The 15,255-nt window shown below is 43.8% G+C and overlaps 1 protein-coding gene across 1 annotated transcript in view; it reads left to right on the forward strand.

Annotated features, from left to right (window-relative positions):
• Nucleotides 1-15,255, forward strand: part of HDGFL3 (HDGF like 3) — a 38,808-nt gene that overhangs the window by 21,198 nt on the left and 2,355 nt on the right. Inside the window, exons 2-5 of the mRNA XM_054213812.1 lie at nt 2,086-2,162; nt 5,440-5,578; nt 6,858-7,016; nt 8,604-8,750. Coding sequence (XP_054069787.1) covers nt 2,086-2,162; nt 5,440-5,578; nt 6,858-7,016; nt 8,604-8,750 — 522 coding nt within the window. The remainder of the gene's footprint in view (nt 1-2,085; nt 2,163-5,439; nt 5,579-6,857; nt 7,017-8,603; nt 8,751-15,255) is intronic.

The raw sequence follows: 15,255 nt of genomic DNA on the forward strand, positions 1-15,255 counted from the left end.
ACAGGCTATCTCCCTGACTTGCTATCAGTTTGTAAAGTGAATTGTGGTGTTTTTCCCCTGCAGTCTTTTTATCACTGCTATAGTCTAATAACTGTATTTAAATCATGAATTAGTGAGCAAATGATGTGCCCAACCACATTATGGGCACTTACTTAAAAACAAGTAGTTAATGTCAGAAAATAATGAGTTCTAAAAAAATATCTTTGGCAGTCTTTCCTCTGTGTATTCCTGGTGATGAAGAGGACACCGAACAGCCTGTCAGGTCCTTTCAGTTCTTCTTACACACAGCTGAGCTACAAATGAATGCACGCTTCCATGTTCCGCCAGCGTGTATCTTCCTTCTATGTGCGTTTAAATAATAGATTCTCCTTTTATTTATCAATTCATTAGCTTTGTTAAGTAAAAGAGGTTGGGTAACTGCTGTGCCCACAAGGTGTGTGACACCTCTGACCACTACGGATGGTCTCCTGCAGACCATGCTGGGCAGTGAGCGCATGGTGACACATGGCCCAGCGTGCCAGAGCCCCACCATCCACACGCCTGGGTTGTGCCACTGAAAAGAGACAAGGCATTGGTTTGGAAGTGCTCTTATATCCTCTGATTTTGGCATAGCTTCAGAGAATGCTCCACTTAGACCTAAAAGATGGTAATTTTGCAGAAAGAAGTCTTGTGATGTTACAGCTCTACATGTGGCTTTGGTTTCTCTGTCCCCAACGGGTGTCCTTGAGAAAGACCAAAAGGACTTGAATTCTTATAAAAGCTTGTACTCCTTAGAGAGCTACATAGCCAGCAGATGCTTTACAGTGAAAGAGAACATCCTTGGAAAACAATCTGGTGTTTATTAATCAACAAGAATTCAGTGTTTGGGGTCCTTCGGCAGGAAAAGAGAAGGAAAGCACATGTGGGCCTGGCCTCCTGAGTGAAAACATGCAGGTTCCATCCCCGTGCTCTGCTGAGGAGCAGATTTCATATAGCATTGGTATGTCAGCACTTTGCTCTCGGTTCCAGTGACATTTGGCAGGGTTCAATATGCTTATGTTGAGCTTGAGTTGCCTAAGACCCAGGCAGCAAGCCATTCACCTGCTCTCTGGTGCAGCCCCATAGATCTCTAGATTCATTAGGCTCCCTCTTAAACAAACAGTTCTCTGGACCCTTAATTTTAGACGCCCACATGTGCTTAGAAGTGCCATTTCTGGGTAGGCAGGCGCTTAGATCTTATTGAAGGCTGCGTTTCTGGTTTATGTGGGCAGTCACCTGGACTCTGTTATTGCTATTGCAGAGGACTGAAAAATTAGATATGGACAATACTAAGTCATGGACCTAACCTCCTGCCTCGTGAGCAACGCCCTCAGTCAGACATCGGAAGATGGGGTCTAGGCACTGCTCAGCCTGGGGGGTTTGTCCCAGTTCCAGCTATATCTCAGGAGAGCACCCTCACCATCCCTCCCTTAGCTGCTCTGCAGCTCCATCTCGAGAAATACGAGGCCAGGGATAAAATGTGAAAGAAGAGATGGAGTACAGAGGGGAGCGGTGACCAAAAATGGGTATTAGGGTGCTGCAGAGGAAGGAGAATCCCAGGCCCTCCTCCCTGGCCTGCGTTATGCATTTTACACTGGGTACCACCATCACCACCAGGAAGCACCAATGGGAGATTGTCCGGTTTTCCGGCTGCGGAGTCTCAGAGATACCATCTGTTCCCCATTTGTTGCAGAAGTTATTCAGGTGGCTGTGCGAGACAGACAGGATTACTCTCTGGGCTTCGGTGCCTTTGATGAGGCAGCATCTGAAGTTAACACTTAAATTAGGCAGACTTGATTTTATTGCCTTTGTGTATTATAATGCCCATGAAATCATTAAAACTTTTTCTCTGCTCCTCGGTCTTCTGTCGTCTCCCTGTAGCGTTTCTGTCATATGCTGACTTTGTGTGACCTGCCTGCCTGAAAAATCAGCAGCCATCTCCCCTTCCCCACCCAGCACACGGTGGGACCTCCCAGGGCCGTGGGATACCTGCACTAGCTTGGTAGGGATTCTTGGATGAGGGATACCACATTTGGGAATAATCCGTTTTCCATTTCTGTCTCACAGATTGATGAACTCCCTGAAGGAGCCGTGAAGCCTCCAGCAAATAAATACCCCATCTTCTTTTTCGGGACTCATGAAACGTAAGTGAATGAACACGATCTTTTCCTTTGAAAATGTCGTCTTCCACTGCAGCTAACAGCATCTCCACCAATTTTATTGTAACAAATCCTGACTGAAGCCATTGGGAGCCTAGAGATAGGTCCTATAGGCCCAACTCATTTGTATTAACACGTGGAAGCGAGACCTGAAAGTAGATAGGAACGCTGCTGCGTGGATGGTGTACCATAGTCTAAGCATAAATAATAACCAATGCCTGTGCTTCCCATAAAGAAAAGTGTTGGCATAAATTTGTTAAAGGGTCATCTGAACTCAGATGCAGGGGCAAAAATTTTTTACTTGGATGTAGATGATGGCAGAGATCAGGCTGCTGTATTGGGACACATTTGGGTTCATGTCCTGTGTGAGAACTCGCTTGGGAGTTTGTAAAATGAAAGGAAGCAGACCTCAGAATCTCACCCAGTCTTCACATAGCTTTAAAATATGTGCATTCCTGTGGGATTTGTGCTGGGAATACTGTAGGATGGGGCTCTCAGAAGTCATAGAAGAACTGAGGTGGCTGAGCTAATAGGGAAAGAAAGGAATCAGAACAAAAAGGGGAAGTTAGGTCTGGTAGTAATTGCTACAAAGTACAAAATTATGATGTACACATCTCTATTTTAAACTATGTCTGAGGTAGTTAAAAAAAATCAGTTTCCATTTTGCATGAAATGTTTACATTTTAAAACTTTTCCTTCCTCACTTGCAGGGAACATGTTTTCTAGAATTCCTTAAAGAATGGAAAAATGAAAAAATGAAATTCTGATGACATTTGAAATTCAGTTTTAGAGGTTTGAAGCTTTATTAAAAATATAATTTTTATTTTCGAATTTTCACATTATTCCAGAACATAATAAGCCCCACAGCCCATATGCCACATTTTATTTTAAAAATATTTAAAGGCAGTTTCTGCTTTATGAAGATCAAAATAGCCCCTCTTTAGTTACAGTATTGCTGTAATAAAACAACCTGATATTTTGATATATTGCGATCTACTACTGCTGTCACAAAACAATCTAAAAAGAATAAAGTTCAAATAAACTTATGATGCTTTAAAATCAGAAACCATTTTTTTTTAATGGAAACATTTTTCTTGAGAAACATTTTGAGAAAAAAACCTGACCACTTTTATTCTAAAATGAATGAATCTCAAACTGCTAATTTCTTTTGTTTTGGAGATTTTATTAGCTCATGATCTGACTGTGACATCTGAAACAAGAAAACAGCTTGTAGTTACTACCTTAATAATTTAAAAAGCATAATTGTTAAAAATGAACTGTAGATTGCAGCTCCTTAGTTTTATAGCAGAGCAGTGGCAACTGTTACACTCTCCTGGTGGCAATGAATGCATTTCAAACAAAGACATGGTAAGTTTTTCAGTGTTTACTGTATATAAAAGCCTGTAGAAACATTTCCATACATTACTGTTGAGCTAAGTGAAGGTAGCTTGTGGTAAGTTTCATACAGTTTACCTTTGTTATTTGTGTTAGAACTGTTTGCATGTGTTTTTGGCAACAAGGAGACATCTCCTAGTATTAGCAAAAGCATAGATAAAATAATTTATTCACGTCCCTTAGTCTATTGTAGCCTTTAATATTAAGGAGACATCTGTTTGTTTGGAAATCGCTGTTTGGCTTTCAGGTAGAAATGCATTCTTGGCTTTGTAATTATATAATTGAGATATTTCTCAATGAGACAGCTGAGTGTGGATGCCACACTCTCTCCCGTGTAGTTAGTTGAAAGGAAGCTCTTTCCCCAGAGACTCGTCATCTGATGCCTTTAGCCACCAGTTGGCTCTGTACTGGCAAACTTCTTGGCCAGTGCGATGATTTAAGTGAATGAAACTTTGCACATTCATAAATGCTGGGAAGAAGCAGGGCATAAATCAGGCATTAATCTGAAATAAAGTTTACAGCAAGGAAGAAATACGATCCTGTGATGAAGGTGTTAGACTGGGACTGAAGAGAATTGGGTTTTCCTGTGGACTTCGCTATCGGTTTGAGTTTGACCTTGGGCAATTCTCTGTGCCTCAGAAGCCCATATGCAAAAAAGGGCAACTTCCCAACCTCGTGGTGATGTTACAAGAATAAATCTGTTGTAAATGGTGGAGCTCCAAGATCCCGTGGTAATGGAGACCATAGAGTTAACATTAATTGCAAAGATCATCAGGAAAGTAGGGCAGTGATTATAGTGAAGGGCACTGTGACTTGCGCAGCTCCGGTCATTGGTGACACAGAATCTTCCATGTGGGAATGGAGTATTTTTTTTGCTTTCACTGTTTTTAATTTAACTTATGGTTGGCCATCCCAGTGCCATGATACAGAGCGCAGTAAACATACTGGATATAGCTACCCAACGAAATGGAAATTGTGCTTTTTTTCAGTTTTATGTAAGAAGTTAGAATTTTACTGTAAAGTATGTAGAAAAAACAGGATAAATCACCAGTATTCTTTTTTTATTACTGTGCTGCCTGTGCCTGAAATGAGTTGGCCCAGTGCATAGCTGACTTAGGCTGCAGCAGAGCACAAAATCCCTCCTTTGCTGTGCTGTCTAAAAAACAATTTGGCCACAAGCACCCCGTGTGTCTCATTGTTCCCTTGTATTACTCATCTGCCTATATTTACCCATTGTTTCTTGTCTTATATGAAATTATAAGATTTTTGGGAAAGAGAACATTGTTATTGTGTTTGCACAGAATCTAGCACGTGGGGGGCTTATTCCAAGAAAGAAGCTCCCAGGCTTTCTGGCAGTACAGATAAAAATAAATGCCACCGCTTTCTCTCTCCAGTAGGACAAGGGGTAAGTTTTGGCTCATGGGTTCTAGGCACTCCTGACATGCGTTAGCTTTTCAGAGGGTATTTTTAGGCCTTTCTAGGTTTGTAACACATAGGATTGGAAGTTTGGTCCCTTGCTATTGCAGGCAAGTACGTCATATAATCCCTTTCATAAACTGTTGAAGTGCCAGTTCCCAACAGCAGTTAATATAATAAATGAGACTTGTTTTAGTTGTTTCTAGAGAGACTCAGCGTGATTTTGCAACATCAGACATCAGGATGGTGAGCCAATCCATTAGTTCAGACTCACAGCAGTAACTCAAAGCCAGTGTGTTAAATAAATAAACAAACAAATAAATAAAAATGAAAAAGAAATGATGGGATGAGCAGAAGAATGGGGAAAATATTTGCACTGTTAATGTTTGTCGTTTTTTTGAAGAGGAGGAATTCAAGTCATTTTTCGAATGTTACCTTTGTTAAAATGCAGCGCGTTCCTGGGGCCCAAAGACCTTTTCCCATATAAAGAATATAAAGATAAGTTTGGGAAGTCGAACAAGCGAAAAGGGTTTAATGAAGGCCTGTGGGAAATAGAAAACAACCCCGGAGTAAAGTTTACTGGATATCAGGTAAATGACTTTCACTTCTATTCCTACTTATCTTTCTTGTTTTCTTCTTTGAAGAGACTTCTTGTCAATGTAAACATTGTATGAGGGATGTGGAAGGTCCTGGTTTTGGCTTTTGTGATTGTGTAATGTAAAGACAACTGTGATCCTCCACTCTGTGACAAATTCAACTTTCATCATACTGCAGAGCCCTTTGCTTTCTGTGGCAGTCTGAGGTGGCGAAGTGGAAAATTCTGCAGCAGATTTAGTTGAATTAAAAATGGAAGGTTTTATTTACTGCAGTATAAACATGAATAATTTCTGACTTCTTCATTCTGTTGTTTATTTTTGTATCAGGTTCAGTGTCTTTTACACAGACCTTAAGGTCACTGCACTTTTGATTTTTACATTGGTAATGTAAAAAACACATCGGACATCACTGCCGAAGTTGTGAGGGGTGAGAAGGTGGAGGCTTAAGCTGCTGTTAGGAGATAGTAGCTGTTGTACAACAGCTCTCCCTGTTGGATGTCCACAGCAGAATTCAGTGAAGCTGGAAGGGGAGAAAAGTAATTGGTGGGCTGTATAAAACCAAGGAACTTTTCTCGTTAAAAAAATGTGGTCCTTTGAAGGCAGAAATCACCTCCAAAAGAAGGCGAACACCTATTACATTATTAGCACAAAGCCTTACAAACCAGAGATATGGACCACCTGCAGACAAGCTGCTGCCCCTCTCAGTTCCTGTTTCATATTTTCAGCCCTACAGATGTTTTGCATACACTTGGGGATTTAAAAAAATCTAGTGAATAGTCTGTGGGAGATGGACTGTCAAAGTGCTCTCAGCCTTCTGGTCAGTGTTTGCTTTTTCTGAGCACAGAGATATTGCCCTTCGGGGGGATTTGTAACAGCCATCTTCTCTCCTGTGTAAGTCTCTCCTATTGCAGCCAAAGTCTAAAAGTTTCCGTAGTTTGCCCAAAGTAGAACATGCCAGGTCTCTCCACTGAGCCAACCCCTAGTTCTCGGGCAAGCGCGTTTTTATTATCGGATCTTCTGTTTCTGTGTAAACCCTTCAGAACCTGCTATCCCAGAATCTGCAGCTGTTTTCAAGTGGTGACTGAGAAAATTGCCTTTGCAGTGCTTTTTCTTGATAATTGCAAGAATAACCTGAGCTCTTCCTGATTCTAGCAATTAAAGTGTAAGCTGTCTGTTACCAGTATTTCTGTCTTCAGTACAGAACAAAAATTGAGTAATAGATTTTAGTGACATTTTTGTTGTTTATTTTATTATTGTTATTGTTACTTTAAAGGCAATTCAGCAACAGAGCTCATCAGAAACTGAGGGAGAAGGAGGAAATACAGCAGATGCCAGCAGTGAGGAGGAAGGTGATCGAGTAGAAGAGGATGGAAAAGGAAAAAGAAAGAATGAAAAAGCAGGCTCAAAACGGAAAAAATCCTACACTTCAAAGGTTATCTTCTGAGTTTTTCCATTGTTACCCATGTACATTTATAATTAGAATACTGTCCACCGTATGGCAATCCATTCTTCCTTCTCCGGCATTTTGATTCCAGTACCATAACGATGGTGTTCAAGCAGGCAAAGGGAATTGCTCTTGCTTTTGTAGACAGCCTTGGCGAGACAGCAGTTGAAATAGTCTGCTCTGTTCTGGTGCCCACACTTTGAGAAAGAAGTTAAAGTATGGGAAGGAGTTCAGAAGGGCTGGAAAGAAAATCCATGCAAAGACAGATTGATAGGTTTGATCATCTTAGATAGATATTTCCCCATAAAGAGCAAAAAAAAAAAGCTTTAGGAGTGTGTCTCTTGGGAGACATGAGTTCAGGTTTGGTTCGTGTCTGGAAGAATTCAAGCTTCCCTCTCCCATCGCCAGTGAGCGCCCCAGATGCCATGCTAAAAGGTAGAGTCAGACGTGCTCAGCTGCTCCTGTTGTAGCCGAGTGTAAAATACTTCAGTACAGGATACGCAATGGGAGAGAGGAAGAACTGATTAATTAATCAGGGAGTAGGGCACTCAATTTGTAGATAAAAGACCTGCATTGTAGTACCAACCTGACCTGTTAATATCTAAGTAACAGCATAGATGAGGAAGCTGAGAGTAATGTGTCTCAGACTGGCTCATAATGGCTGGTGAAGGTAATCACCCGTGTAGTGACAACTTTGGGTTCGGATACGTTTCTCATTTGTCACTTGGGTGAAAGGGAGCAACATTGTAGTCACTTCCTCCAGTTCTATGTGTGCCTCCAGGTCTGTACTTCGCTTAAAAATTTGTGGAAAGTGTGGCAGAGTCCTGTTCATTTGCATTCATGTTATTCTTTTCTGAAAGTGAAAACTAAATGAAATGAAAAGAAGCAAGCAAACAATGTGATCCTGGCTCAATTTGGGGGAGAGCAGGAGTTTTTGTGGTTCATCCGCTGAACGAAATGTATTAAGTAATTTCACCCCCGTTGTGTGTTTTACATTAGAAATTCAGGTCTGGTCTACCATCTTCTTTCCAGAAGACTCTGGGCAAACAGAGGATTAGGAAAATGGTGGCTTAATGCCACAATTTATCCTTTTGTACTGTAGAATTGCATAACATAAAGGGAGCAGAAAAGATGTATTGGTTCCACATGGCTTTAATGTTAATATATTAAAGCTGACAGCACTAAAAAAAGTATGGAAAGCAGCTCTGCTAATGTTATTCTCATTTTACATCTCTGTGTTTAATCAAAACTTTTGTCAAGCTGGCACCATCTGTTTCATTAACTAGCAAAACCTACAGGTGACCCAACACTAATACCCATCTCCTATTACTGTCTTACAGTCAATTGTGCTGCCAACCTGTGTTCCACACGGAATTTCTCCTTTTGCTTTACTGATGGCAGTAACTCCAGCTACTTCACCTGAAAAACACTTCTCACCCCACGTGTCCTCCCCAATATTCACCTTGAACAGGGAAAGCCACGTGATCAGACAGCATTTCCACATACATTTCAAAAGTGTCTTTCTATGACTGAAGCTCAGTTTTTACTTTTTAATTTTGTTGTTGATCATTTTAGAAATCCTCCAAGCAGTCACGGAAATCTCCTGGAGATGAAGATGATAAGGACTGCAAAGAGGAAGAAAATAAGAGCAGCTCTGATGCTGGGGACGCAGGCAATGACACAAGAAACACTTCTTCAGATTTGCAGAAAACCAGTGAAGGGGTAATCTTCTCTTAATATAATTCACTTCCCATGCAGTTTGCTAGTGGGGGGGTTTGGAGCGAGGGGGGAAGGGCATTGCATTGCAGTGACCTGTGCATACCATGGGCCATCGTTTTACGTTGCATTTCAGTGCTCAGAATGTGTCGAGAACAGAAACACGGGACTGGTCCCTGCACTGGTACAAATTTTGCTCTAGAGAAACAACTGAATGAGGAAAGACACTATAAGCATTATTTTTGTTCCAACACTTACGTGGATGTCAGCTGAGAGGAACTACTGAAAACCATGAGCTGGAATGATGCAAAATTGATGTGAGAGCAGAATCACACTGTTTGCATAACACGTTTTGGCTCACTAAACAGCGGGAGCCTGCTTATCCTTTCACAGTTGTTTAAAATTTGTGTAGTCCCACTGACTTCTTTGGAGTTCATGAGGGTTCATGTGCACTTTACAGCCCCTGTGTGATGCGGGTTTTAGGGCAGATCCTGCTTGGGATATTACCTTCCAAGGAAGGGATATACAGTCTGCTCCAGAGAGGGTTCATATGATCTCCCTGTATGTTTGTGTCAGTTGTGTGTTCATATCAATGGTATTTTGTTGTGACCACAACAACAGAAAGGAAGGCTGCTGAGCAGGGCAATTGGCAGGGGAATTGGTTAATCGTCAGCCACCTTTAACGAGCACTGCTATTTCTGTGCCTTTGGAGCAGCACAAGCCTCCCTCCTCCAGCACTTACAGCTCCGGCTCAGAACCAGTTCTTGTGCAGTTCCCGTGCCAAGGCTCTGCCACGTGGCCAGCAGCCGGGCCGGACTGTCACAGGAGCTGCTGAGTGACACGAATCCCCAGGTGTGAGAGGAAGCCAGCCAGCACGGGCTCTCATCTGACACTGCGGAGGTGCCTTAGCACCCAGCTGCGGGCTCAGCCCCAACCCTTTCTCACAAAACACAACCTCAGCGGAGTTGCTGTTGTCTCCCGCTTAAAGACTCCTCCCAGAGCTTCCTTTCCCCTTGTCTCCCCGCTACAGTGCATGTGTTCTGTGGCTCCTTGCCTTATAAAGACTTTGATATGTTGCTCCTGGGCTCAGGAAGATAATGTGCCCTGAGCCTCTCCCATTCACTCCGAACAAGGAGCTGGCTTGAGCCAGAGATGGATGGAAGGAGACACTATGTCCAGCTGCGCCTTCCCAGCACCTCACCCACCAAACTGGAGAGTCTGGGGCTGAGGACTGTAGTGAGTGCGTAGTACAACACACTTTGTTGCCCACATTCTGGCTACTTTCATGTCTTCAAATAGGTATTTGAGTGAGAAAACTGGCCGTAAGGTCCATGTGAGGTGACAAGAGGTTCAGGAGGGCCTGCTTTGTTTCCCGTGTTTGTAACAGTGACGGGATATGCCTGTGAACTTCAGGCATGTTCTCCATGTAAGGACCAAATGCTTACTGAGTTAGGTCAGTCGCAGACTAAGTGTCTAATAAGTCACATAGGCTTTGTGACTGGTGACATTCATATTGCTCTTCCTTCTGTATGTGACATGCTTGAAACCACTGGGAGGTAAAGTCCAGCATGCCAGAACATCACAGTGCTCTTCAGCATTTTCAGGATTGCAGGTATTTTGGCTTCTGTGCTGAAATATCATCAAGAGTCTGTGTCCTTCCTGCCTGCACCAACTCCACAGAAATACTCACTGAACATTGTCATACCCATGTGAGGAGTTGGCTCTGCCCTGACTTCTGCAACCCCAGCACTCGGGCTTGACCTCACACTTGAACAACCAGTCTTTTAACTAGATCTTGGGTGCTTTTAACATTATGGGAAAGGTGGAGTTTTAGTTGCATGTACTGAAGAGAGACGGAGAGATGGTTTTATGGGCACCTTGAGTTAAAAGCACTGATAAGTTTGGAGAAATTCACATCCTGATCCAGATATTTCACCTTGGGCATTTCTGCTGCAGAATCAGCATTTCACATGTAAATCCTCTTCAGTTTCTTTGGAGATTTTGTCAGTAGTGCAGTTCTCTTTTAGGACCAGGAGGGGACACTCCATCTCCTAGTGTCCTCAAAGCCAAGCCAGGTGTGTTTTTAGAAGGTATGCCTTCATCAGAAACAAAGCGTTTGGGGAAAGAGTAAGCAGATATTTTTTTCAGTTGGTGTTAATCAGACACACAGCGTGTGTCTCGATTGACCTCCTGGGGTTGCAGGCTGTCCTGCAGCCATGTTCTGCTGGACATCCAGACTGGGAGTCTGATGAAGGGTGTTGAGTTCCTCCAGCCCACGCACCTGGACTTCTCTTCTATAGAAAGGAAGGTTGAAAAAGACCAACATGTGCCTGCAGAGTTGGGATATGGTCCTCTTGTTCACACGCATGAATTCAAAAGGCTGTCTAGGTCTGCTAAAAGACACCAGCATAGGTGAGATTATGGTCTCTTTAAAATCATTTTGCTTGTGAGAAGAGCATTGGACCAGCTACGGGCAATCTGAAGAAGATGGCCTTCCTCCTCCGCAGCGCAGGAGCTGTGTACCCAGCCCAGCTCGGCACGGCTGTCTGGGTTGTCTGGCCATGAGATGGCGCCAAGAGCGTACCAAAAGGAGCAGTGGGTGCGATCCTGCTCCTTCCCCCGAGGGCTGGGGGCTGCCCGAGACTCCCACCAGAAAAGAGTTTGTTTCAAAATAACTTGTAGAAATGTACCGTGGAAGCAAAGAGACCAGAAAAACAAAAGGTCAGAGCCCTGACCGCAAGGGTAGACGTGTTTCATTCCCCTGGTTTTGCCACCGTGACCGGCTGCTTACGAGAGGCCTGGTGGGGGAGGCCGGGAGGGGCTGTGGAAGGTGGGGGAGGCCGGGAAGGGCTGTGGAAGGTGGATGGGCAGAAGGCAGTGGGCTCAGCTCCCCACTTGCAGTGCTCCCCACGGGCTGCGTCCTGCAGAGCCTTTGGCTCCCGTGCTCTGCACCTCCCAGCTCTGACCACGCCAGAGTTGCCTGAAGACACAAGCAGCTTTTCTGTTAATAATACTAGTAATAATGAGGTAGTGATTATGTTTTGTAATGCCTGGACTGCTGGCTGAAGACACATCTCCCCTCTTCAGATCAGAGGGAACCTTGTCTTTTAATCACGCTCTTCCCCTCAGCATTACGGGGATCTTCTTGAAGCGTTAACGGCTGAAGTCAAATGATTGCAGGAGCATCTTCGCCTATATTTTTTAATGAAATTTCTAACCTCCAGGTGGTAGAGGAAAGCTTGAAAATGTGAAGTGATGGCTTCCTAAAGACTCAAAACCCAGAGCAAATAAAAGTACTTCCAAAGCTATGATATTTTTTCAGACAATTTCATACTGTTCAAGGGCTCAACTTGTGATTTTTTTTTTTATCCCTGGGGTTGAGAAAGCTGCTTTCTTTTCTTATCTCCATCCCTTAGTTTCTCAACTGTTCTTGAGGACTACAGGCACTCTCAACAGAAGAGACATTGGCTTCCTCAGACTCAGCCACAGTTTATAATTGCGTCCTGCCACTACCTGTTTCTCAAGCACTTTCCCTCACTGTTCTTTGGCTGATGCCTTCCCCAGAAAGATGCAAACCCTGAACCTCAGGGGTTTATTATCTAATATTGATTAACTAATAATATATTAGCTAAGACAGCTCATCCCGGAGTTTGCTCAAGTCAAGAGTCACAGAACTCGCCATGACAGTCCTCTGCGGTTAAGTACTAGATTGTTTTGGCTTTCTCAAAATACCACGTAAACAGAGTATTCCGGGGGAAAGGCATTCATGGCTGTGTGTTGTTTACTTTCTATGGTACAAAATTAGCTCATAAATCAGTGAATTCATGGCAGCAGATTGACATTCCACATTTAAATCTCCGGTGACTTGTGTGCTTGGTTCTTGGCTGGCATAACTCTGAATCTTTATAACTGAGCACCTAAGTCACCTCTTACTTTTACTCTCTGGATACCCACATCATGACGTTTGAAAGCTGGATGTAGTCCCTGCCCTGTTAGAGACTATTTGAACGTTAAGGTCAGCACGCAGGGGATGTGGCAAGTTTTTCTTTTGGTATTCATGATTTTAGTTACAGTCCGGACATTGCGTTGGTAAATGAGGCATTCTCTTTGCGTGCGGACGCATGTGGTTGCCTTTCAGGAGGTGAATGATTTTAATTGAGTCTTTGAAAAAGAATAGATTTGTTGGAAATTAAATAACTTTTTTTTTGCTCCTGGAACGGCCCGAACATTAAAGTGGGGTAAAGGACTGTGATCTTTTTACTCACGCTGACAATCAGTTACTAACATGGGAGTCAGTGGATCTATTTGTGGAGGCGACTGCTTGCCAGCATGAATAAGGGGATCAAAATCTGGTCCAAAATTACTGCCATCTGATACTATTGCAATTGGGAGAACATATTTTAAACAGCCTGTGTCCAGGACATATTTTTTGTCTGTTCTTGTGGGGAAGTAACAATTCCAGTTACCGCTGTGAAAGACAAGTGGTGTGGCCAAACCTGGCCAGAGAAACACAGGTTCATTGTGTCCTTCTTCCGTGGTTTTGAGATGTTTGGTGCCTTTGCTCTTCCTTCTTTACTTCTCAAGAATAACACTGGTTGCACTGCGTGACAGGTTTGGGGTTTTATCGACGTTAAAAGCATAGCATTTAGGGCTCTATTCAATGTAAAAGCATTTATGTGGGCATTTTTCCAGAAAATTAAAACAGAGTATGTATTTCTGTCTAAATTTTTTTCTGCAATTTGAGGTAAGTTAAAATCTGCCCCTCCAAAAAAGGTAACATGCATAAAAATGTGTTTAACTTGCATAGTAAAAATTTCTATGTAAAAATCAAATATTGGTACACTCTCTGGTGTAAAGAGGTGTGTTGTCTGCTGCCTTGCTGCAGCTCAGGATAGCAGCACTGCTAAGTAAGGCAATGGGACATAACTCAGGAGAAACGTAAATGTCTGAATAAAGTTGAGATTAAAGCAGCCTGGATAGATGAAATATACTCTTTGCATCTCTGTGTACGTTGAATCCTGGAACCATTTTGACCTCAAACCAACATGGAATAACAATGATCACACAGAGCAAGTAAATTATTTTCCTTCTGCCCATCCAGCAAGAGCTTTTAAAGTACAGGTTGGCTGAGACAGTTGCCAGATGCTGTTGAGGAAGGAATTTTCAGTGCCAGAAAAAGACAAAGCAATTTGTGGGTTTAGTTTTATTCCCTGCTGTCTGTGTTCTCTGTCCTTCACTTTTATTGATGACTGAAATTTTTCCCTCGAACCGGTCAGATTCTGCGCTGTTTCTTTTGTGTGCAGTAGCACTGGTCGGTGCGGCACACGCTGTACCGTATCTTACAGTAAAGCCGAGAGGCTTGTTCAAACAAAGATGATGCGAGCTGATCTGTTTCTGAAGAGACGTGAAACCATGGAGACGATGGAAACTGCTCAGCTCTGCCGCGTCCTTGCTGAGCTGCCGCGGGAGCCTGGCAGCGCGAGAGCTGCCCGGGGAGGGGAAGGAGCCCCGGTCCCCGCACACCAGGGGCTGCCCGGGAGAAGAGACTCGCTGACTCCCGCGGCGCCTGAAAGGCAAAACGTGTGTCATGGTGGAAGATGGTACTGGAAACTCAAAATCCTCGAGGATGATTTGCATACCTGGCTCTTTGTTGTCCCTCCTGTACCACACTGTGGCCCAACGGACCTGTCTGCGAGGCAGTGGGGAGTGGAAGTATTAATAATCCTAGCGCCCCACGAGCTAATGGTGCCTACCCAATCTTCTGGCCGTACTCCAGAGGGATAATTGTTGTTAATGAGTACAAAGATTTCATGCTCCGAAGGACAGCTTTCCTTGCTGCATCTGAGAGTGATACTTAGGGACCCGAGTGTTTCACCACCCATCCTGCCTATCAGTGCAGGGTGGCAGCTGTCATTAAGAACTTCAGCAGAAGGCATGGTTTGATGGACTAATCATTGTAGTTATTTTATTGGGTGTCTGCACTTCCCTCCGGAGGGAAAGAAATGGCAGTGAACCCCTCCAAGCCACATCACCAAAGCATCTCTTAAGTAAAATCTCTCTGACTCCTGAGCAGGGCCGAGGTCAATGGCAGCGCGGTGCTCTGGATGAGCAGCGCAGTGTTACACCTTTTGGGGGGAGGCAGGGCTCCGGCAGTTCCTGTAAGCCGTCATGACATGCAGGAGCCCCCTTATCATGTGCTGTTAGTCAGGATGTACCAGGACCTCCCACACGGAAAGTGCAGGTTTCCATTACTTACTGTTTGCAAACCCCCGGTCGCAGGAGAGAAGCAGCACCCTGAACAAACGCAGTGCGGCAACCAGGTCGGGATGCCGGGCTGCTCCGTGGGCACTCGTATGCTCTCATCCTCTTGGATAGGGAAGCACAGTCCGCTATAGCCACCGCATTGCACGCAGCGGGTATGATGGGCCGGAGGGGGAGAGAGCTTAGGCGGCAAACTGCTAGTGCAGGGATGTTAAAATGTCTTCTTTTCATATTCTCCCCCGGATCCTGT

Source organism: Rissa tridactyla, chromosome 9 (genome assembly GCF_028500815.1).
Source record: "Rissa tridactyla isolate bRisTri1 chromosome 9, bRisTri1.patW.cur.20221130, whole genome shotgun sequence".
Lineage (NCBI taxonomy): Eukaryota > Metazoa > Chordata > Aves > Charadriiformes > Laridae > Rissa > Rissa tridactyla.